The sequence below is a fragment of the Cydia fagiglandana genome, chromosome 2 (genome assembly GCF_963556715.1).
Source record: "Cydia fagiglandana chromosome 2, ilCydFagi1.1, whole genome shotgun sequence".
NCBI lineage: Eukaryota > Metazoa > Arthropoda > Insecta > Lepidoptera > Tortricidae > Cydia > Cydia fagiglandana.
In genome coordinates, this window is record NC_085933.1 from 20676935 (window position 1) to 20702688 (window position 25754).

At 37.1% G+C, this 25754-nt stretch overlaps 1 protein-coding gene and 2 long non-coding RNA genes across 6 annotated transcripts in view; 2 read left to right on the plus strand and 1 right to left on the minus strand.

Annotated features, from left to right (window-relative positions):
• Positions 1-1051: 1051 nt before the first annotated feature.
• Positions 1052-25754, plus strand: part of LOC134679678 (uncharacterized) — a 29386-nt gene continuing 4683 nt past the window's right edge. The window contains exons 1-5 of one of the 3 annotated variants that reach the window (XM_063538627.1): positions 1052-1143; positions 3556-3736; positions 10662-10821; positions 20070-20243; positions 24290-24456. In XM_063538627.1, coding sequence (XP_063394697.1) covers positions 3563-3736; positions 10662-10821; positions 20070-20243; positions 24290-24456 — 675 coding nt within the window. In that variant the 5' untranslated portion in view covers positions 1052-1143; positions 3556-3562. The remainder of the gene's footprint in view (positions 1144-3555; positions 3737-10661; positions 10822-20069; positions 20244-24289; positions 24457-25754) is intronic. The other 2 variants (XM_063538626.1, XM_063538628.1) reach the window with 2 other exon arrangements.
• Positions 5947-7285, plus strand: LOC134679676 (uncharacterized). Its single transcript, XR_010100375.1, has 2 exons — positions 5947-6533; positions 7130-7285. It is a non-coding gene; the product is annotated as an uncharacterized LOC134679676 (long non-coding RNA).
• LOC134679677 (uncharacterized) lies at positions 6987-8741 on the minus strand. 2 transcript variants are annotated; one of them, XR_010100377.1, is made up of 3 exons: positions 8387-8741; positions 7694-8280; positions 6987-7243 (listed from the first exon to the last, which is right to left on the minus strand). It is a non-coding gene; the product is annotated as an uncharacterized LOC134679677 (long non-coding RNA). The 2 variants fall into 2 exon arrangements; XR_010100376.1 differs by having other exon boundaries at positions 8107-8741.

A 25754-nucleotide genomic window follows, 5' to 3' on the forward strand; every position in this document is an offset into this window, starting at 1 on the left:
CTCTATCTAACGTAAAAGTGACATTGGTTGCCCGAATTGCGCTGCAAAAGAGAACTAGTTGATATCTAAACTATAACGTATCTAGAATGGATCTAGTACGTGATGTCGTCTCTTGTGAATATCTTCAAGTTCGAATACGGCAGATAGTGTTGTGTTCCTGCCGATGAGTAAGCGTGCCAGAGTTCAGTGAGGGTGCAGAGTGTTAAGGTCGGCAACGCGCATGTAGCACCTCTGGAGGTGCAGGCGTCCATAGGCTACGGCAGCTTTTAGCATCAGGCGGTCGTATGCTTGTTTGCAACCGACGTAGTATTAAAAAAAACTGAGTTCGCCATACAATTATTTATTATAACCTTTTTTAGGTGGGTTTAACCTGTCACTGATTTGAAATTTTTTATCAAACATTGTAGTAATTGTGGGGCGTAATACCTACAATCTATCAAAAAGTGCCCACCAAAAAACCTTACAGGTGGCGAGGTGGTGGCAGGTTACCTGTAAGGTTTTTTGGTGGGCACTTTTTGATGATGTCGAACCAAGAAAAGTCTGCAGCGGATTTGATAGCCTGAATGCAAGTGTTATTATAAACGTCCTAACTTTTATGAAAATATCTCGGTCCGACTCTGCCTACATGGGATCGTATTCTATCACCTCCACTCCACCTTCCATACTATAAACTTATAAAGTACTATAATCAGACCGTAAAAAGTTTGCAGCTATTTTGATAGCCCACGCAGTGCAAGTGTCATTTTAAACGTCAAGCTTCTATGAAATTATGACGTATGCATAACACTTACACTGCGTGGGCTATCAAATCCGCTGCAGACTTTTATTGGTGCGACTATACTGTAAAGTACTACGGCTTACAAACTTAATATTAGCGTGTAATAAACTTTGAATTACCTACGATATTTAAAACCTTCATGTACGGTTGACGTTTCAAACTCGTAATGACATTGATTTGTCAATTGGCATTGGCTAACGTCACCGTCAATCGCCACGTCGACTTTCATCCAAGTTTTGAGATTTAATTTACAGTAATTTGTTCGGAATGTATTGTTACTAAATTTTTAATATTTTGTACAGTATCTGTGAGTGTATACGGAGCGTTTTCAGTTTAATTTTAGATAGATCGTGTTATAAACAAAGGTAGGTGACTAGCAAAGATTAATTGTTTGTTAGGTATTCATTGTTTTAGTTCTTGCAATCAAACATTGTTTATTACTGGTTTATAATTTAAACTTATAGGCAAATGCAATAGCATTTGCCCATAAGTTCTCAATAGAGACTCATGGTTTTAGCAGTGAGCGATAAAAGGCTGTTACGATGAATTTGACTTCAACACCACAATTTTTGCTGTAAATGAACTGACGGGCTTAGTGTACTTTTAAAGATGTGTTGTCAGATATTTGTGCAAGATTCAGGTATCCTCATTCAGGACAAACCTGGGAATTGCCTTTTGTAAGTACCTACTTTCAGACTAGATTCGTAACTGGCGGTGATACTTTGCCATTTACAGCAAAATTATGGATAATTCTTCGTATTGCATAACTACGGTTATTGTGCTAAATGCCCGACGCTAAGGTTCCTCTGCCATATTTAATTTATTGCCTTAAGTAGGTACAAACGGTTAAACTATTGCGAACGGCGACGTCAATGTTAACCGTACCAATACCGGTTAACCGCATCGCAATCGCTGCTCCCGAATATGTGCGGTTACCCTGACCGGTATGCCCGTATAGTTCTCCGTAGCCAACTGCACCGATCAGCCGTAAAGCAATGCTATTGGTTAATCGCCTGGCTTTTGAGGGAATATATGAATAGTGCTGTATGGCAAAATATATTAGAAAGTGATGTAGGTGTGATTCAAATTTAGAATACGATTTATACTATGTACACACGTGGTTCATATCAGAATAGTCGTTATTCTGTACTTTATCCGTCGTTTCATGATTTTACCTTGCTTGCTTAAGTTTACTAGTTATGGTTTAGATGTCGCAAAAACTGTGACGCTGTTCCCACAAATATACTCAATTTTACTATGCCATTTTAAAAATCGTTTTCAGGGCAGAATAAATGCAAAAGCGAAATATTGGGGAGGCAATACCTATTGCCAACGGCAACTTTCACGTAACCGTACCGGTTAATCGCATGGCAGTCACTCGAATATGTGCGGTTGTTCGAATCGGTATGCCCGTTTGGTGCTGCAGCGATCAGCCGTAAAGCAAAACTATTGGTAAATCGCTTTGTAGGAAAATATTTGATCATAACAAAATCTATTCGAAAGTCATATGCGGGTGAAATTCAAATTTGGGATACTACTATACTATACTAATATGCCTATGTATACCTATAGGATTAAAATATCTTGAGTTCTTCTTCTATTGGTGCGCTATTTCATCTGTTATTATTGATGTTGACTGTACCACACTTCTTCAATTCATTCTTTAAAGTGGGGCAGGTAGAAGTATCTTACTAGAGTTTTAAGCAGCTAATGATAACAAATGAATTGTAGGTTTTTAATGTCGCAATAATTAACAATTTTCCTCAATTTATATATTTTATATGCGTATGTTATCTGATTTAATTTAAAATTGATGGTAAAATGCTATATTGTCAGGGTGCTGTAATCGCAAACGATACGAACAATCGGCCGGCGATACCTATTGATACGTAATGGTGGCACCACTGGTGCCGATACAACCTTACGTACCGGTTAACCGCGCCACAGTCAATGATCCTGTATATATCCGGATAGGTACCGGTTTAGTTCTATTATTTGCTGCAAAGATCAACTGCCCTGCTATGCTATTAATCACTCGAGCCATGATCTTGTAAATGTTTTGCTTTGGAAAAACAACTTTTCAAATATGGAATGTTTGTAACAAATAAATAATATCGTATAGGTATAGGCAGCAGCAGAAGTTACTAAGCGAGCCGACTGTATTGCGAATGCGAGTTTATTGTTAAGAGAATAAGAGCGTGTCAAGGTAATTTCGAATACCTCGCCCGCTTATCAACTCCTGCTGCTGACTGTACTCTTATACGTAATACTTAACCCAGTTCTACAGAGTAAGGTATACCTTTGCTATTTGAATCTGTTTTAATATCCGACTAAGGAAAACGTGATCCTATACGATCTCAAATTAAGTCATCTTATGGGCTAGCATTGTCCCGGCATTTTGCTACCAGCTTAAATTATGATTAAGAATAAATGTTTCATTTTGTTATTGGCGGGATGAGTTTAGAAGTAGTATGTTTGTTCTATTCTTTCGTGTGTTTTACCATAGTAAAAAAGTACGGGTCGTGGCCGAATCGCGAGGAACTACATTACGAAAATCAATAGGTAGTCGTTATCATTTTTAAAGTTACACATATACATATCACAAACCTGAGATGCTTTCAAAAACTGCAGAGTACGGACGCACTCTTTTACTTATAATGTTACTTAAACAAAAATGGCGCGATAAAGTACAGGATTCTTGTTTTTAAGACTTTAAGGTTTATAATTTTCTCGGATTCGCAAGGTAATAGTTTGAAGTTTTATATACTTGTCCCTAGCTTAACCATGGCGAAGATGACAGAAACCGAGATCCTAGCCAAGATGAAGGTGCTAGAGGACCGTATCAAAGCACCCTCCATATGGGGCCGCGTGCCGTGCGGCGTCCGCTTCGAAGATCTTCAGGACAAATACTATGAGGACGCTGTGAGACTATTGAAGAAACATTACTTGACCGAGGAAGTAAGTTAACTAACTATTTTGGCTCAGCGATCCAAAGAGAATCTTGGCCTCCGTAACGAGAGCATGCCGCCTGTCCCGATCCTGCGTAACTTCCTGCAAGTTACTGACGCGAAGCTGAAGCAGATCCGCCGTCACACACTGTCTTCCCAAGTGAGAATTGAAAGTGAGTGTGAGGATGTAAAAAAATATGATAGAATATATTTTTTTTCATAGCCTATGTTGTGTCCCACTGCTGGGCAAAGGTCTACCCTAACCTTTCTTCCGCCACTCATCACGGTTTGATGCAAGTTCCCGCCAGTCGCTGCGAAAAGCGTCGAGGTCATCCTACCATCTCTTTTTTGGTCTGCCTCTGCCCCGGCTAGTAGCATGTAATGAATATAATAATTCCGCCATACTATTACTACACCCACGTACAGTAGTGGTCTTCGAGCAACGCCGGCTCCCGACATGCCAGAAGGGAGGATCCCAAGCGATATCTTGCCGTACAAATCATTCTGCCATTTTTTGCGGGGGGAAACGTGCACACAGTCGCACGTTTCACTCACTACACAAATACTTACATAGAAAATTACACACGTCAAAGACAAATCTTGCAAACTTTGCTCTCTTTTTGTGTACAGGTGAGTCACTAAATACATCGCCATAGTACAGTTGTTCCTATGCTTTGGCAAAGGGGAAATAGTACGAATGCCATCTCCCTTCCCGGTGTTGCTCTAAGGTATTAGTAGTGACGTGGTGACGCTCCGTATGGGTATGATCCCCACTTTAATTTGCTCCATTCGTGACTTTCTGATCAAGTTATAGTTATTAAGCTAATTTGAACTCACGTTTTTTTTTTTCACTCGCGCAATATGTTTCGGATAGCCTAGTCCTAATTATTAATTAGCTCATTTTAGTATGTCTCACGACAGTTTGAATTCGATTTTATTGATATGTACCTACCTACGCTTTATGGATTACTGGTTCAATTTGTAATCCTTTAAATAAACCGTATTTATTGCAGTAACCGACCCTATTAATCTAATTTTCTTTGAGTTTTTTCCATAAGCATTTCATGCCAGCTCAACACAAGCTTCAAAGGAACAAAGAATTTGCATTTCCCTCTCGTTTCACGAGTACAAAAAGTCTTGCATCTGCTTCAGACATTGAGCACTTAATTAGCAAACTGACAGAGAGGGAAGATGAATTTTTAAATTTTAATTTAGTTAATTAAGATATCTTGCGCGATGGGAAACTGACCGGAAAGCAATCGCGTTGAGCTGCAGTTCACGGGTCTACTGTTAGCGATTTTTCAGTATTAGTTTTTTTAGTAACTTGAATTTTTTTAAGTATATTGCTACCTACGGAAAAATCCAATGGGATACAAAAATGTCTACCCAGAACTCCATCGTGGCGGCTTAATAATTATGTGCTCCAGGATATGGCGGCTAAATAATTATGAGCTCTAAGTTACCTATTTCACTATTGACAATAGCATTCTTAACATAATAATGCTATTTATTTTATGGGCTTAGTTCAAAAGTTAACTGACAGAGAAAGTTCTTTAGCAGTAAGTCCATCTTTTATATATGAGATTTTTTGTGTAATTAAAATAAAATAAATTTATAATTATATAAAAGTTTATATCTCCAACACATGTCCATTTAACATAAGCAGGAACTGCATTTAAATCGTTTCATTTGGACGAAAAATAGGACCAATGAACGTTGACATTTAATGTCCCAGCGCAAAGCAATCAGTGATTTTAGTTTTTGATGATTTCTCAAGATCCGCTGCTAGAGGCCCGCGCCTCAATCAGCACTCAAGAATTCTTTGGGATTCTTTTTTTAATAAACCTCTTTTGGAGTTTATCCAAGAGACATAGCTTTTCAATTCGCTTCCAATTCCCCAAGTTTCGTTTCACCCGGGTAATTAGATTAATTTACCAAAATTGCGTTTTCGTACAATGAGAAAATTTGAAGTCCGGTCATCGTTTCTGTTCTGTGGATACAGTAATATAATACTCGTAATCAGTATCTTGACTTCTTACAAAACTGTAATATAATTTAATATGGCTACGTTTAGTATTTTCAATCTAAAAGTTTCAAAATTAAGGATAATTATAGAGAAAAATCGTGTTAACACAAAAAACAGCGAGATGTTCAGTCTGATTAACTATTTACTAATGCGGTATTTACGGCATGTAATTAAATTTTTCTATATAATAACAGCCGTATTCATAAACAGTTAGAGCATTGATCATCAGTTGCTGATAACCGGATGTCACAAAACGTGATTCATAAACACTTTTTAGCGCTAAACAGTTGATCATCTCTTTATTAAATCCTCGGAAAGTTATGGAGCCGTGGACCCTTCTTTATCTGTTTATTATCCCTAAAATACAAGATGGCGGTCACAAAACAGCTGATTTTGACAAGACAGCATTTCACAAATTAGTGCAAACGTCGATGAGACTTGTATCGTAATTTAGTGATTTGGGTGTTCTTTTTGTTTAAAAAACGTCTAAATTTAATAAATGAGTGGTTTAATATGTGTAAATAAGGAGATAAACCATTACATACCTAGATATAGTGCGCAAATAGCGGGAAACCTAGATATTGTGCCTTTGCTAGGAGTTGTTTGCACGATTGTATGTCGCATTCATCAAGATGCAAGCAATTTATGCGATACGAACTGTTATACCATAAGACTAGACTTCTACGACTGGGGCACCGGCGTCGGATAAAGCACCTCACCAACCTATATACCTATCATAAAAGAATGAAAACTACTCCCGGAACTCCTACAGCGCAAAGAAGTGAGTATACCTACTTTTGTTTCATACTCATTACCTGCCATAAAACGTTGATTTATTATAAGATCACGGTATTCTCAAGCTCTAACTAAAAAGTATTAATTGCGCACATATTACATAGCAACCTGTAAGGGCACAGCAATACTGAAGATACTTAATTGAATAATATGGGCAGGTATATAGGTACCTTTGTTGTGGGACATATCATATTCCAATTTGTAGGTGTATTATCATTATCACTATAAAAAACATAAACTGTGGTTGGCCTACTTTGGTTGGATTTCTAGGCACTGTTAATGCTGCCGCTGCACTGAATGCTGTGTGGTGCTATTTGCTATGAAAGAAGGGTGTACTCGGTTAATTGGTATTAATGCTAGCATACTTGAGTTCTGTGTTGAAGTCCACACTGAGCAGAGTTAATTTTTTACATTGTGATAGATAAATAAAACAAGTTCATGAGTTTTTAACTGAGATTTTTATTATAACATATCAACATATTTCATGTGTTAATTTAGGGAAATCAAACAACCCACTTAAATAAAACAATTTTATTACATTTGACAATCATTAAACTAGTTAATATTTTTTCTTTATTTCAGTACAACCAACTTCATTTGATGGCGGTGTGCAGGCCGGTTAGATGCCAGAAGAGTGTGGCCTCCGGATTGTGTAGCCAGCTCCGGACAAATAGCTGATGATGGAATACTCACAACCTGAAAAGAACACAGTTTCAATTAATATACTCATTGAATCAACCTATATCATCTTTTATTTTAAGCTTAAGTATAACATCCTAATGGATATGGCAATATGGAATAATTTCCATATTGTTGTGGTAACTATATGGAATAATGGATCTCCATCCAGGCAGAGATTCTGTTGTTGTTTGTCAATACCATAGCTATCTCACAGCAAAACTAAAGAATTACATACATGTCTGTTTTGTTCATACATACTTCTACCTAGCGTACCTACAGACACTGTTTCTTACCGGTAATTGTAGTTTGATAAAATGAAATTATACAATAATAACAAAGTTATGAATTGAAACGCTAATATACTTTTAAACAAATAATTAACCTACAATGGTGTGTTATGATTGATAAGTACCTTATGTAAAAATCATATTGATATCTTTGTTGATTTAAAATTATATAACCTACCAACAGCGACACTCCTGTGAATAATGAACATTTCTGCCTCATTATGAATTGTGCAGTTTGCCTTTTAATGCGGCTATTGGCTGAGATGTTTCACTGCAAACATTGTCATTGTCAAGTTGCATATATAAGCGCTTATCTTTAACTCTGCGCCCTAGGCGAACAAAAAAGGTTTTTAAGATAAATCACCACTTCACTGATAAATTGGTTCCATCGTGTGGTTGGTTAAGTATGTTATTCACTAATTCTAATTATAAACAGCTCCTAACTAGCTTAGTTAGCTCTGCTCTTCTAAAAAACACCGATAGTACGTCAAATTAAAAATGAAGAGGCCATAATTTTTTGGGTGTCGAGGTATGTTCATAAAAATACTACAACATTTTACGTTAAGAAATGAATAACCAAATCTTGCTCACCTGATTTATCTTCACCGATCATTTGATATGAATAGTGTCAATATCGTTTGTGTTTCGCCACCAGAACAAAATGTGTTGGAATCCGTGGTATTACGGTGGCGATGGCGCGCAGGCAGAATTCTTGACTTGAGATGTGCAACTGCCCTCTTTCCCTCATTCCACAATATATTGAAACTATAAGCAATAACACATAGTTTTATCAATATTGCTTGCAAATCTTGCAATGAACTTTACTCGTAACATATCTGATTATCAGACTATGATATAGGTGGTTGCTTACCGAGTTTCGTAAAACTTCCGGCCGTGCAATATTATTTATTTGTTTTTGTGATGCAGAGGCTATTTTAATATATAATAACCCAGAAAACTGGTCAAAATTGTGCATCGTATTGTTCAGGATTTTATGATTTACCGCTAGTGCTGCTGTCAAACTTTTTTTTTTAATTAATGTTCAGCCATATTTTTGTCTATGATGTGCCAAGATGCCAACATAACGGGTCTAATCTGCTTATTAGTTAAGAAACCCCTAATAAACGTTTATAAATCATGGTTCTTATCAACGGCTTATTAAGCCTAAACAGTGGATTAGCTAATAAGCTGATCATTCCTCATTTAAGGATTTTTTATGAATACGGCTGTTAGAAGTTAAATTGCCTTAAAAATTATATTGTCATTTAACTTATTAAGTGGGAGGTTACTTACTCGTTCATACAAAAAGAGAAAATGTTTACCCACTTCTAAATATTTTCCATTCTCCACGATTTTTTCGTACGTTATTGATACAAACAAACACAAAACGTACCTATTGTCAGTAGTTAATCTTCCCTCTTAACTTTGGGCCCGATTCGGATTATGAAATAGATATCTATTAGACATCACCAAGATACGATAACGATATGTTTAAGATCTAATCTGTCAAATTTGACATTTGTGCGATTCTGGAGATACTCTTGGACGATTTCCACAGGATATGTCTTAGAGATCTAATTTATATCTAATAGATATCTTACTCTATCTAACGTAAAAATGACATTGGTTGCCCGAATGGCGCGGCAAAAGAGAACTAGTTGATATCTAAACTATAACGTATCTAGAATGGATCTAGTACGTGTCGTCTCTTGTGAATATATTGAAGTTCGAATACGGCAGTTTAGATTTGTTTGGACTAGTCAGACAAAGCACTATTCGTTCTTACAACGTTATCTGCTCAGACCAATGATGTATATTGTCTTAAAGGGCCCTGACACAGCAACACGACAACACTTTGATCTCAATTATCAAGAAGCTTAAGAATTTTTACGGAAAAATAACTTTTCTCAAACATGCAATGAAATATTGATGTTATGTTCCTTATAATAGGCTGCGAAGTATGACGTTTCAGGTGCGGCTAGGACAAAAGGTATTTAATGGAATTTCATACAAATCTTGCAGGCCTAGGCCGGCAAAGTCCTCTTTTTTAATTTTCATTTCACAGATATTTGTGACACAGCATCGTGGCATTCATCCATAAAAAAAACTAGAGGCAGTATTGGCTTTATGGTTCGTAATGACACTGCCGCCACTACGCCTATAAAAAAAAACAAAAAACAATGTTTGCTATAATTTGCAGTTTTATTTGTATAAAATCAACATGAACTTAATAAGTAATACATTATTAACCAAATTTTATAATTTTAAATTATAAATTTAACTACACAAATAAAAACATTTAAAATATTTCATCTAAACGTTAGCGGTAAAAAGGTCTACTCAAACACGCGTAGTTATTTTTTTTTATTGTTATGGAGGTAAAGTTGAAAAAATTTCATTCTGTTTTATTGGATTTATGGTGCGTTGTTGATTTTTTTACTTTAATATGAGTTCCGACGAAAAAATGAAATTAATTGTAATCGTAGGTGTTGGAATTGGCAGCGTAAGCAGAATTGATTTTAAATAACTTGCTGCCTCTGCCGCCAAGTCAAAGACGAAGTATGTATATGGTTGCTTATGGCAATTTTATTATTTGAGAAACTAAGAAAAATGGCTTACAGTTTATTAGAAACAGTTTTGTGGCATATTTTAAATGAATGTAACTACAAATTCATCAACACTGTGGAAATTATACTTATTTACTCCATGCATAAAGCAACGATGTATGTGAAACATGATATCAATATGAAAGACTATGTAAACTTATGTGACGAAAACGACAGCCAGACGGATACAAGGCGAAAAAATCAAAGATACATGAAAATATACGGGTAGTAAAAATACACGACTCGTGTAAAACATACGCGTGATAATGATATAGGTACGTGTTGGTGATATTTTGGGTGTAGTTTACTTTTAGTTTTTTCTATAAATAAAACTTGGGTTTAGTGGATTTTTTATTTTATTTATTTCATTGCATGTTTGAGAAAAACACTATACATACCTCGGCGGGAAATGGGGTTGCCCGCGCTCAGACCTATCCGGCCTCGCTTCGCTCGGCCGTCTATATGTCTTCGGCCGGCAACCCCTTTTGTCCCGGCCTCTGTAGTAATGTACTATTGTTATCGTGTAACCTTCTCTTTTAGCTGACGTACAGATCGGTAAAGATAAGCGAGGACAAAGAGGGCGTGGACGAGTTCGTGCACAACTTGCGGATATGGATGAAGGACAAGATGTCGATCGCGGCGGTGAAGGAGGGCACGGAGAAACTCGTCGGCTGTCTCATCATGCGGATACAGGAAAAAAGTGAGTTAGGGCGGTGTTCCACCTGTCCAATTTCTTTGTCTAATGTCATTGCGTCTCACTATCTTATTAAGCAAAATGTGGGACGTAATACATGCAATAACATATTGGACAGATGGAATACCATCCACCCTTACTGTTGTAAACTTTAACGATTCCTTGGCGTTTAATGTAACGTCTTACAACCAGCAAGGTACTTACTTACAAACTTAGATATTATACTAATTACTGTATTAATTCTCATGGGGATGAGATCCTAAAACCATCGCGCGTATCCCGATTTTTCGTCGTCCCGAACAATGTTTTTTGAATAGAAAACTTTTTTACATTAGGTATAACCGACGTTCCGGGTTTCAGGATTATGAAACTTGTTTCAGCGGGTTGTTTTTGATTCTGTAGAGGTAAAAGGTTATTAACGGTGCCTAATTCCTCCCTTCCAAAAACTAATCCTACCTAAATTCTACTTTTACCAGATTAAACACCACTACATAATAGGTACCATGTTTATTAGGTCTATTAGGTACCATCAAATTTTGATAATTGCCATTGGCAATACATATTACCTATTTGCTCAAATTAATTATTCTAGTTATATTTGGCAACCAACCAAAACCACGTTTTGACGTTTATCGAGGATTTTTGCATTTTATAGTTTATAGGAATTGCTGTATTTGAGAACAAGCGGACTAGTCAGCTTTTTATCCATGTAACGGCAAAGCCAACTGTATCGGAGCGAGCGTTAGCAAACATGAAAACTGCAGGATTCACGTAAACTAATCCCTGGATATAACTAACACCACTACTAGTTCACCTCAGAGTTTGCAATCCGTATCCAGCTTAATTGATGAATTTTTCTCACATTTTTGTGTCCACATAGCAAACTTCCTCAGTCGAATGCTCAACCTGAGGTCAGTATAAGTAAGCAATGAGAATATCGCCCAAGCTGTTATTACAACCACTTGCGATCGCCGGCGAATTGATTACTCGACAAACCAGTAGCAGGGCACTCACGCTTCTCGCATTACGTATGTTTTTTACGGATCTGGATGTCAAAGGTGCTCTGGAACTCGATCCAAATTCGCGCAACCAATAAGGATACAAGGTCTGGCCTCGGAACAGATAAATCAATCGCGATTCGTGCCAGCTGCTTGTTCGCACAATGCGCTGGATTTTGTGCGATGTAGGTCAACCCTTAATCGCTTATTTTCTCGCAACTCTCCCTTTTTATGGTTCCGTAGTCCAACGAGGATTATTATGGTTCATACCGTTGATTTATTGGTCGATCTATCGAAGAAAGTCAGATATAACGAGCTTAATATTTAAGAATCTTTGAAATCAAGGTCAGATAAGTATGGAAGTCAATGGCTTTTTAAAGCTTGCTTATAATGCTAACCATTTTTCAGTTCACAAAAATAATACTTACTTTGCTAAATTCCCATTTCCAATTTGCCATTCGAGAACTCCAGAACAAAAATACTCGACGTAGCTCGGAAAGCCGCCAAGCTAAAGTGAAACTGGGCTGGTCATGTCTGCCGTATGCCAAGAGACATGATCGCCACAGAGCGTTAGCCCAGCTCGAAACGAGGATTTGGCAGACCACGTCAGCGATGGCGAGACGAGTTAGACTCCTTTTTAAAGTAACGGCTAAAGACTGCACAGGATCGGGAACACTGGAAAAAGTGGGGGGAGGCAGTGGGACATTATGGGCTCCCAAGAATAATAATAATAAACTCTGACCGTTTAAATACTTTAAATCATTGGACTATTGGATATTTCCAGGATCTAGGGCAGAACTAGAATGCTATGACTTAGATTAGAAGACATCTAATCCGTTCGATTTTCCGTTGTGGACGAAGCCACATCTGTTCCGAAACCCGATTCTGATTTATCATTTTTTATGGTTTTAGTTCTTGTTTTAATACGACATTGAAGATCGTCATAAGGAAGGTATCTAACGCGCACCAACAAGTGTGAGCGACATGCCTATATCATTACGGCAAGACTTTCGTCGTATTTCAAACGCACCAATCAGTGTGAGTGTGATCAAACCGAGATCAAAACCGTAACACATTATTAATCAGAATCAGAATCATTTATTTGCTAGAACATTACACATATGGTACACTCTGTTATGTCAGTAGATGGGTTACATGAATGCATTTTCTGCCACACATATGGCATGCAAAACTTACGCTAAAATGGATCAGAATCGGTCATCGTGACGATTCACATCGAACTCTTCGAAGACACGGATACTGTTAAGAAGCTTTCGGTAACTGCAACTACCCGATCTGAGGATGCTTTTCCAGAGTTTGGTGTTCAACCCCGTAACTCTCCACTAACAATAACAGTTCTTACTGGATCTGTGGCTTCACATTTCGCTTTAAGTTTTCTAAGATAGACGCCGTCAGATATATAGACGCGATAACGTACTTTGAAATATACTTAAGAAGTACGTAAACATTTTGTTTATATTTTTTAAAGTAAGTATATTACTTCTAATTCGAAATATCGTTGTTTTGGCTTAGCCAAAATGTAATCGGATAAATCCATCATGTGAGCCAAGTTACGTCAAATTCAAAAGTCAATTACGGAATAGTCCCTATGACGGAATTAGCCACATCAACCTATTAACGTACATTAATTTTATTTGGAATTATTTTCGTTTCACCTATTTGACGAAATTTTGATAAGTGATCTCTACGCCACAATAATTACGGTTGTTATCAACTTATCACAAGATTTGCAGTTAAATGAAATATCCAAATGAAATGTGGATACTTTATATACGGAACCCGTCGGAAGCCAGGTTCGTATTTCAAAAGAGGTTTCAATTGGAAATCAGATATACAGGAAGGCGAGGAAAGAAACGTGGCTCAGGCGCTGACCTCCATTCTGCGACAAAAAATATCAGCTTATAAGGTGCTGCTACATCGATTATATCTACAACTAGCGACCAGCCCCGGCTTCGCACGGGTTACGAGCCCCGATGAATTATTTCGTCTAGTTCCACGCAACAATTTTGTTTATTTCAATAAATTTTACACATGAACATAAAATGACCCAGTAATGGTTCCCATAATAGTAATGTCTAATATAGTTTATTTTGATCATATAATAAAATTGCATGAGACTTTTATTGCTGAAAAATGGACTTTTCAAAAACGTTTTCCAAATCATATTGTCCTCTCCTACAGCTCTGCTGCATGCATGGGCTCGAAACCAAATTGTCAGTACATTGGCAGAGCCCTATTGCTTTCCCTAGTAATATCCCTTTTCACATATGTTGTAATCCTACCCGTCAATAAAAAAATAAAAAAAACATGATTTTTTCCTTTCAGTACAAACGGTATTTCTTGTGTTTGGATTTAGTTATTGCAGAGTATTATCAATATTATCATATAAAATTAAATTACATTAGTATAAGCATTAAATATTAGTAATTTTTAAACAAAAACATTATTTTTGAACAAACGCGAGAACCTCAAAAAATGGTCTCACTAGACGAAAACATATGCATCGGGGCTCGTAACACATTATACACCTAAACCTTCCTCAAGAATCACTCTGTTGATTGGTGAAAACCGCATGAAAATCCGTTCAGTCGTTTCCGTATGATATTAACGCGAAGCTGCCAGATGTCTTAAGACGAATAAAGGTTAGATTAGATACGAGTATGCCGCTCTTGTACAATAACGATTTTTTACGTACGTACTTTATCACATTTTCCTTTTTTAGGGTTCCGTACCTCAAAAGGAAAAAACGGAACCCTTATAGGATCACTCGTGCGTCTGTCTGTCCGTCCGTCTGTCACAGCCAATTTGCTCCAAAACTACTGGACCAATTAAGTTGAAATTTGGTACGCATATGTAAGTCTGTGACCCAAAGACGGATATGTAACGTCAACAAATAAATTTTAAACATAGGGGGTACTTTTGGGGGGTAAACCATAAAACTAAAAATCAAAGTTTTGCAAACTATATCGTGTTACATATCAAACGAAAGAGCTCATTGTGAGAATCTCAATTGTATTTTTTTTTAAATTTACGATAAAAATTTTAGAAGTTATTCAAGAAAATAGACAAAAAATGACCATTCCCCCCCCTCTATCTCCGAAACTACTAAGCCTAAAATTCTGAAAAAAATACACAAAATAGTCCTTTACCTAAAGATGACAGGAAAATCTATTAGAAATCTAGAGTAAAGCGTGAGTCGGATTTAAGAACAAAAATGCGGTCTAGGTTTTTTTAGGGACACAGCCGCAATGGTTTAAGTGAAACGTGATGTAGACAGCTATTGCGAAGGCCCTAGGCCGATATCCGCATAAGGCCGAAGATCCGGAGCTTCCCGAAGAGGCGTGCCTTTAGCTTCAAGCGTGAGTCGGACTGAAGATAAAAAATGCGACTAGGCTGTATCTGGCACACAGCCGCAATGGTACTTGTAGTACTGATTGATTGGGTTACTACTTACTAGATATTGTCACGTGTTTTAAAAAGCACTATACAGGATGGCCAAAAAATAAAGTAAGTGAATTCCCGTTGCCGACGTGCAACCTCGAAATAGCGAAGAAAAATTTGGCTGTTTCATACGTTTTGGCTGGTCCGTTTTCTATGGGAGAATACATTTTTTTCGCGATTTTGGGTCCCATAGTAAATGTAGCTCAGTAGGTACGAGTATAATCCCAAACCCTCCCTGGCTACGGGAATGCACGTATTTTAGGCCACCCTGTAGGTATTAACTCTCTTCGGCCTTCGATTTTAAAACACTTGCGGAAGTTGTAGGAAGCGCGACCCGTCGGACGCTCCGAGTTTTCAGCTCTACGCGGAGCTCGGTCTTCAGTCTTCGCATTTAGACACTTGTACTCTTGTTCGGCATTTAATTTCCTATCTAAGCTACTTTGCATATTTGCAGAGATATAAGCCACCACGCCAGAAAACTTCATCTTACATGTGTTGAAAACTTGATCGACTCATTCGGGTTTTTCAAGACGTTTCACTCACGTCATGTTACACGTACAAAAAAAAATTGTCGAAAATTGTGAGATGTACGGAACCCTTGAAACGCGAGTCCGACTCGCACTTGACCAGTTTTTATTTTCACTTAGAGCCGAGTATACGCGAAATCCAGACGGATCGTGATCGGCCGCTTGGGACTAATTTGAGAGTTGTGAGCAATGAGCATCGTTTCCTTGACAATTGCCTCTCTGCGACGTTATATTGTAGGCTGCGTTTAACGTAATATGAGCCTCCTGTACGTTAATTTTGCCCTTCACGAGACAGCGCAGATGGTACATGACGTCACAAACAATGTCTCCACCAATATTGAGAAACTGAGGCAGAAACACCGAGACGAGCCTGTGTTACAGGCTAATATCCCTTTTTCACGCATCTTTAGTGTAGTAAGTAATTTATATTTCAAGACGAATTGCGTCGCTCCGCAGATGTGCCCGACTTAATTCACTTTTCGATTGAAAGAAATTTAATTTCGCACGAATTGTTGGGAAATTATTTTAAATTTATGTAAATTATTCAGCAACTTGGTTTATATTCCGAAGGGCAAAATATATGAATAGGTTGGTATTACCCTCATTATCGGAATTAAAGCCACACATTCTGTTGTATGTGAAATAAAAGTGGGTGTATGTCTTTTCATGCTCCCACTCGAGTTTTCTGCACAAAATGCTTTATTGGGGCGAATGGGACGTCCTTACACGTGTAAGATAGGTACCTCAAAATCGTGACCCAATACGCATTTAGGTTTCCATTGTTATTAATAAATACGCTATTTAAAAATTAATATAGGTATGAATTTTTGGAATGAACTATAAATACGGCGATAACCAATACCGGCTTATTACTTGTTATTTTATTGTTTAGAATGTTAGAGTCTGTCATTTTCTGTATAAAACATTTTGCAGATTTTTGCGGGGGAGGGGCACGTCAAATGTATGGCTATTTGTACGTAACGTAGCCATGTCAGATAAACGTCAGTCCATACAAAAGTTTGTACAATTGCGCAAGGTTTTCGGAAGAGGGGTAACCTCTTAAAGGTGACTCCAATTATTAAATGCTCTAAGTTTAGGCAGTACCTAGGTAAGCGATTTACAATAACTATGTTGTGCTTTTTTACAATATGTTACAGTTTTGTTAAAAAAAATTAAGTTCTAAGAAAACAAATCATTTGTTGTATTAACGCAAAATTAATATAAAATACTCATTTCACATCTTTTTTAATCACACAATTAATCCGTACCTAGTATGTATCCTCGTGCCGCCCAAGAAAAAAAACGCAAGATCAGCTAAACGCCCAGTGTGCAATATATGAGCCATAATATTTTGAAGTCGTAACTGCCCACGCACTTCAAACATTTTTTTTTACACAAAACTCGAGCAGGATTTTTTTTTATTTTTTTCTGGGTATATGTGAATAAAAATGAATACAGTAAACTGAATTCCACCTTCGTATCTTTTGTTAAATTTAAATGCACATTGGGTTTTTGACTGATGTTATAAAGTAATAAAATATATTTTTTTAAATCAACTTTATGGCACGTAATCGCGATATCGTAGCCTCTGACTATTATTATTCTGCTTAAATAGTTACATAATAAGTCACGTAAGTCAAAAATAATTAGAAAACATTTTTTTTTGTGTTGAGCTACTTTTTTATGTATGTTAACATTCATATTTGACACTGAAATGCTTTATAACAAGGTCTGAAAAATAGTTCATAAACTTCCTTAACATACAACTTAATATCCTTTTTAATTATATATAAGTTATTGTATGTTTGCTGTGTTTCAGTATCACATCCTTCGAAACTTTATTTTTCACTAAGACTGTAAATATTTGGTTCATCGCCAGAAAGTTGGTATTCAGGATCACAAATTTTATTGTGTGATTGCAAAAAGTCTTCCAGCTCGTATTCAACAAGTAAATCATCATGCAGACCTAAAATAAACTATCAAAAAAGAACCTTCAGTTGTAGGTTATATTATGTATTTTTATAACAGTAGCGCCCAGTGTGCAATATGATGAACATAATCTTACGATTAAGAAAAAAAATTTTTATTTGTGTCTTTGTAAAAAAATAACAGTATATTTCAATAAAGCAAACATTTAGGATAATTTTTATGTCATTCTCTAAACGATAAAAGCCATGATTCATTTAATAAATCAAGATTATATACCCATGTGTCGCGCGTCTTTGAATAATTGCGGAAGTACAATACTTGTCTATGAATATCTGTCAAACGTCAGCTGTCAAAATGGTCGCCACTGAACCGACCATTCACGACCTCTAGGTAAATTCCAATTATGCGCGAAAATTTTAAACTTACATCTGATAAACTTTTATGTACAGCGTATTGTACACTGGGCGTTTAGCTCTGATTTTAATTTCTAAAGTCTGGGCAGTTATGCTGAGTGTCACTTTGTACAATGTATTGCACATTGGGCGGCACGAGGGTATACGTATTTCGCGTGTAGAACGATGAACGTGTCAAGGTTGAACGCAATTTCGCCTTTTAGTTCTAAAGAAGTGGCCACACCCTCGCAAAAACTTCTAAATTTGCGAACACTCGTGAATGCTCGGTGAATCTCTAAGTCTAAATTATCTCGAATAACGCTAAAGAAGAATTACAAGGTCCCTAAGTGGATTCCCTCACCTCTCGGCTCCTTATTGACGGAGCATCACGGCGCCCTACCGGCGTAACCCGAAGCGCACTACTTGGAATCCAATTTACGTACAGGATCGTCTGTTCTAAGTGTTGAAATTTTGGCGAGTTAAGAAACTTGTCAGACTTCGTAGTTACAATAGGACGCGCGTACACATAGACTTTCGGCTTATGCACGATGTCGGGTCGAGTCAACTGACGGATCCATAAGTCAGTTCAGTGCCAGAGAATGCGGTAACACCCTAATACTTATTTTAACCAGTTTATGTCTAATTGTTCGAACCAAATCTTAGCTTGTCGCTGTTTTATGTTTAGAGCTGGTAACACCGCGCAGAAGCGTTGAATTATAGGAATTACTAAGGCTATTATAGCATAGATAAATGTATAAGTAAATTTTAACATCTGGTATTCTAATAGCAATCGGTTTGGGTTGAAGTGTGCTGGATACATGTCAGATAAGTTTCCGAAAAAGTACGTCAAAGCACTCAAAACTATCCGACTTACTTTTGTATTTACTGCTTTACACTATCCAAGCCAGTAGAAGATAATCATGGCCTACTTTTAATAGGTCTTTCCATTTTATTAAATTATAAATTGTGTCAATAAATAACTAAGGCCTAAGTTGATCTAATGTTTCGTTTCGTGCATGGTGTGAAATAATTTATTTTAAACACAGTTAACATTCGTGCATTCAGTTGTTGTTGGTCGTTGAGTTGAATTTATTCAATGAATCCCTTATCACTGTGAAGGTTTCCGAAATCACTGGCTTACAACAAAGGGAAATTGAAACAGTATTTGGTTATTCAGGGGTTAACGAACCAAAAAGAAGTAAGTAAGACTACGTAGTTAATAATATATCTGTATCTGCCCATGCCTTATTCTTTTTTTAAACATCGCTCCGATATTGGACCATCAACCAAATCCTAAAGCTGAATCGGAATTCTTTTTACGGTGTGCACTAAAAATTTAGGCTCGAAGCATTCACGGGATCCTCCCCTAATGTTACTACCATCGATACAGCCCAAATCGAGTTTTACTCCGTACTGTACGCAAATAGATTCCGAATAGTGAGATTTGCCGATCGATTGTCGAAACGAGCGAAATATTTACACGGGCCTTTGGGAGTTTAGGGAATTGTTTTAAATTTTATTTCTAGTTATTTGACGTTTATTGGTCTGTGGTAAGGTGGACGTTAAATGCTCTAGTTTTTGAGGTCTCAAGCTTGTATGTAATATAATATAGCATAGATATTGTATAGAAAATTTAAAGAAAAGGTAGGTAAACGGCCGTATCGTATGTGTAATTCGCTCAGAGATTTCACCGATGACGTTGACGTGCTGTTCCAACGCTCTTTGAGCGACAATTGGCTGTTTGAATATATTAGAACATTATCTTGTTAGTTTGCACACGAATATAAAAGAAGCGAATAAAAACCTTAGTGTCCGGCTGCAGCACGCAGATTCTTGCTTCCTCAGTCGCCATATCCACGGTTTGCATGTTCGAACTATCAGTTTCCTTCGAACAATTCGATAGACAAAAAATAATACAGTTTTATATTTGTATTTTTTTATTTCAGATGCATTTTCCCGGACATTCAGCCGCGTAAAGCTAACATACAACCCGCTTTACAGCACCGTTATGAAGTTTTACAACGAGGTTGAGAAGCCTGTAAATTTATTTGAGAAGCTTGGCGTGAGAAAATATCTGAAGGTGTACGTCATGGCTTTGAAGCACAGATACCGGCATAGAGGTAGGTTTGCATTTTTACTGTCAATTTTGTTCGACGCATCCTTGTTATTGGAGACGACACAACGAGTATGTTGCTTTATGATGATTAAGAACCTCATTAATCTTGACCACATCTCATACATCGCCTTAGCATAATGAGTCAAGGATGAAAATAATTTTCGTCGCTATAAGACAGAACATACTACAACAAATTGTTGTGTGGCATCTTACAAATTTTCTCTGTGTCTCTTCGCGAGCGACCGTTCTACGGGTCGCAGGCGTAGGATTACCTACAGGGCGGTTGAAACGCTTTTGACCACAGAGGGTCAGGAGCAGGAGGCCTACCGCGAACCACGTTCGAAGTGTTGCCTCCCTGTCACACTTACGTACGAATTTACTAGTTCGACTGAGAGGCAACACGTCGAACGTGGTTCGCGGGGGCCCTCAGGCTTATACGTTTCGTCAAAGCTTCGATTTAAATATAAATACCGAACGGTCTTACAGTCATACAGGTGTGGGTACCCACTCGTAACACACGGTAACGCCATTATGATAAAAATGTATGACGATAAGTACAGTCAACATCTATAGTAGCAGATGAAGCAATCCAAAAGTATCTGCCACTCAGGAATACTTTACAGGAGTATCCCTACATTTTGAGTTCAAAAGTAACAGTTTAATTGTTTTAATAATCTACATTATAGAGGACAAATCTCTTTAATTTAATAGAGAATGGTAAGTAGATACTTTTGACGTGTAGTCTGATCCATTGTGCTACTTAAAATTAAACCACTTCTGGTAAAAGAGGAATTTTATACTCAAGGGAATCAAACAGCTCATATTGTTTTTGATAAAAAGTATAAATGATAAGAATTTAATATACAAGAACTTACAGGCCTTTTCATTCACCAATCTATCAAAAACAATTCAATTTGTCTAAATCAGCTTCAAAAATCGGTTTCTTTTGTGAAAATACTGCCTCTTTATTTCAATCGTGACCTAACTCCTGTTCGCTCGACAGACTTCGATAAGATTTAGAGTATAATAATTTAAGGTATTTTTACAGTAAATTTTTCTGTTTGTCTTTCCTTTTTGCACGCATCAGTTGTTTCAAATTTAACCCTCTGATGAAATATTTTTTTTACACCATTGCACAAATATCATGTGCGAAATGGTGTTTGTTTTTACTTGAAAAAATGTGTAAAACATGAATCTACTCGTTTGATTACACATTGAATGCCGTATTCAATATTTTTTAGGGTTGAACTCTCTTTTTCAAAATATTGCAATATTCACTTATTTAGCAATACATGTTTTAATAATATTTCATCCAAATAAAATTATTTATTTGATTGGCTTATTCCCCGTTCATCACCACACCGCCGCCGCGTGTCTGTTTGTGAGGTTGTTTGTTCGCGATAAACTCAAAAACTAGAACGGGTTTTCATGCGGTTTTCACATATCAAGATTCTTGAGGAAGGTTTAGGTGTATAATTTGTTAACCCGCGCGAAGCCGGGGCGGGTCGCTAGTATATCATATGACATTGACGCCTAAGCCTGCCAGAAAGTATTCGCAGACTATACCAACAAATAATCGGCCTAATTCGAACGATGATTATAAGATGTCACAGCGATACGATACCGACCTGTCAGTTGAATGTGTTTATCTGTGAGTTGTCGTATCGCTCTGACATCTTCAAAACATTGTTCAAATTAGGCCGGATATTTATGTAAACCAATGAAATTTATTTCTATATTATGAAGTTTATTGGGGAACACATATAGGTACCTACTACTATACAGGGTGATTCAGGAGACGTGAGCAGGACTAACACTGCGCATTTTGTAAATTATAAGCAACTGTTTCGTATCAGTATTTAGTGAGATTAACGTTAATTTTCTAGTCGTGTTGAAAAAAAAATTAATAAACTTATTTACGACATGCATGGTCACCCTAAAATTAGAATACTAAGCTACCGATATTCTGTGTCAAATTGAATGTCATCACTGTCATCACGGTCTGGTTACTTTTGAAAACTCGTATCTCACTCAAGTTTGACAGTTTATTTTCTTCGTAATCAAAATGCTGTCATTACGGTTAAAGAGGTTTTATGTTAATTAATTAGGTCTTGTAGGGTAACCATGATTGTAGAGAGTTAAATTTGCCCTCACCAAAAAGTTAAAAATAGGAAAATGTGTCGTTGTTTCACCTAAATACGACGGTGATCGATCAATTATCAGTTACTGAGTGTGCAAGATTAGTCCTGCTCACGTCTCATGAATCATCCTGTATATTTCCAGGTAGACACGATATGTATGACTTATTAAATAAATTCTACAGTAATATTACTAAATTGATATTTACGCTAGATAAGGTAGATTGCACACATTACCAATAAATTAATATGGCCGATCAGCATTATTATTATCATTAGGTAAGTAATTAATATAATTGAGCAATTAATAGAAATTAACATGAACGAAAATGGATCTACATTCGACCCAAATTCTGTTCAAACTGTTATTTGAATAATAAATTAATACGCCAATATGGCGATAGATTATTAATCACTTACAGTTCTAACTAAATACCTATATACTATAGGTACCTAGGTACTTCTACATCACTCAACACAGGTGGTTAATAAAGTGGTTCAGCTCATATTTTCTACTAGAAGGAGCTTTAGTTTTCTATTCAACCGCCGTGAGTTCAAGTTCTTTTCTCACTGTGAAAAAATAAAAATAAAAACCGGGCAAGTGCGAGTCGGACTCGCGCACGAAGGGTTCCGTACTTAATTTTACTACTTAATTTTACAGTGCATTGGCATTGGTTAGCTGTAATGCTGTAAAATTTAATTTCAATAAATATCAAATCAAATATCAATATAATTAAAAAAAAAAACACAAAAAAAGCAAAAAAAAAACGGTCACCCATCCAAGTACTGACCACTCCCGACGTTGCTTAACTTTGGTCAAAAATCACGTTTGTTGTATGGGACTATGGGAGCCCCATTTAAATCTTTATTTTATTCTGTTTTTAGTATTTGTTGTTATAGCGACAACAGAAATACATCATCTGTGAAAATTTCTATTGTCTAGCTATCACGGTTCGTGAGATACAGCCTGGTGACAGACGGACGGACGGACGGACGGACGGACAGCGAAGCCTTAGTAATAGGGTCCCGTTTTACCCTTTGGGTACGGAACCCTAAAAAGGTAATATGGCCGAGGTCAGAAGTGTGTTAATTTTACGGTGTCCTGCAAAATTGGCTCAAATACATTGGTGTCATGGAAGTCGGTCAAATACTGCGGCGGTGTCTTTCTTTCTGTTATTTATAAGCGCATACTTTTAGTGTGAAAAAGACTTATTCTCTTTGTCAAAATCTCAACAAGCACAATACCGCAGAGTAATTCTCAGCTTATAGTCCATTCCTCTCTGTATTCGGCGATCATAATATTCAGGCTATACTCGTAAGCATTGTCGGACGCTTCTTTATGTTTGACCATTCGTTTCTATTGCCTCGCTTTGCATACATCGATTCCCTTTCTGCCATAAAACTAGCATAATATTATGTCTTTATTTTATTTGTCGTGGGTTTCGTTGATTCGGCAGGTTTCTATGAAAATAGGTGTAAAGATATCTAGTTTATTTGCTGCGTGTAGTGACTTTGAGTTGCTGGCTGGTGAAATTTTTAGACCTGACAGAATCGGAACCTTTCATTACACATACTATTTGTTTGTGATCGATTAACCATCATCAAGATTGTCGCGCAAATAAATTCATAAGATAAGATAAAGATGAAAGAAATTTATTCGTGACGATCACAAAACATGTACGAACATGTATAGCAATAAAAGAAGAAATCATAAGTGTGCATCACGAAACTGACCCAACTCAGCATAATGCCAGCGCTTGTTTTCCGTAGGGCCCATTCAGTTGGACTTTTTTCCGTACCTTTAATTAGATAATGTTGAGCTGATGTAAAATTCTGCTGACTTGATTTCTCTGCTTTTCTTTCCTATCCTTTTCCAACCTTCCTGTCCCTCTAAGCTCCTAAACCTTTCCAGGTATAGGAGCCGAGCTGCTCAAAGCTGCGTTCCCTTTAGCGGCCAGCGGCTTCATACCAGCTGTGGCCGGCATTATCACAACCGGACACATGCAGAAGGAGGCAGAAAAGCTGGGCTTTGAAAAATTCAATGAGATATATTATGTTAGGTATCTTATTAATCATGAGGTAAGTCTGAATTTATTTTCTTCTACAATTTAATAATTTTTACTTTGGTTCATAAAATAGGTAATAAGATAGAATTGGATGCATTTGGATAGTTTGTCTATAAACTAGAATTTGGTGCAGCTAACACTGTGCTAGTGAAATCTTTAGACGCCATTTTCTCAAAATGGTGCTTATGTGGGTTAACACAATATTGCTTATCAGCATCCATGTGAAATCCATTAGTGTAACTATTTACAATTTTCATTAAAATGACTTGAAGGCTTTAATTATTTTAAAGGGATCGTTAATAAGATGCTAACGAAACGGAGTTTAAAATAGGTAGTAGTTAGGCTATGGATAGGGATTAAATTATTGAATAAAAAAAATAATCTCGCATTTTACCATTCGCAATTTTAGTCGTATATACCTCTGTCATAATGCAAACTGCAATAAAGTGGGATTTGCTCTAGTCTAGTCTAAATACGATCTCTTTGATACGTGAGTTAAGGCTATCATCAGTAATAAATGGCCCAGTGGATTGCATTGTCCTTAACGACCCGGCCGTAGGGCCATATGCCTGCCGCCCGCACCTTCCCCGCCACCCTTAGTCGTCCCACCCCGTCGCCCCCGTACCGCGCAGGCGAGGACTCATTTAAGCGGTCGGTCTATAGGGTCAATTGTTGCTCAATTTATAGAAATACTTTACAGCTTCCCTTCGTTTCGCATAGATCGTGTTCTGGGACACGGGCCTCGGTAACTACGGCGCTGCCTTAATGGGTTATCGTCTGCCGGACGTCGAGGAGATACCCGAGCTACAGCCGGCGCGCTCTTCCAGATTCCAAGTCATAGAGCCACAAGACGATGATGAGGAGGATGATTCTATTCAAAACTGAGGCTAAAATATTGGGACTATTTGTATAATTTATATATTCAAAACCTTGTAAAAAATAAGTTGTAGTCAGATAAAATGTATAAATTCTTAACCGTCTACTTATTTGGTACCAATACATAAGACTACCTATACAACTAGTAGTAGACCCCGCAGTCTAAATTGCCCCCCTTATTTGGGGGAGAGGGGCAATTTAGACTGCGGGATCATTTAAACTAATCGAAATATCTTCCATGTTTTATATTATTAACTATTAGCGGACGGTGCTGGAGCTAATAATATACGGCGTTGCATGAACAAGAGATTTCCTTTGGCAGGATTGGTCCTTAGGACCCAAGGATGGATTCAAGAAGTGGAGCCACCGAATTTTTGATGTAAATTTTTAGGGGGGGGGGGGGCTCTCAACTTGATCTTGAATTCTTGATATCTG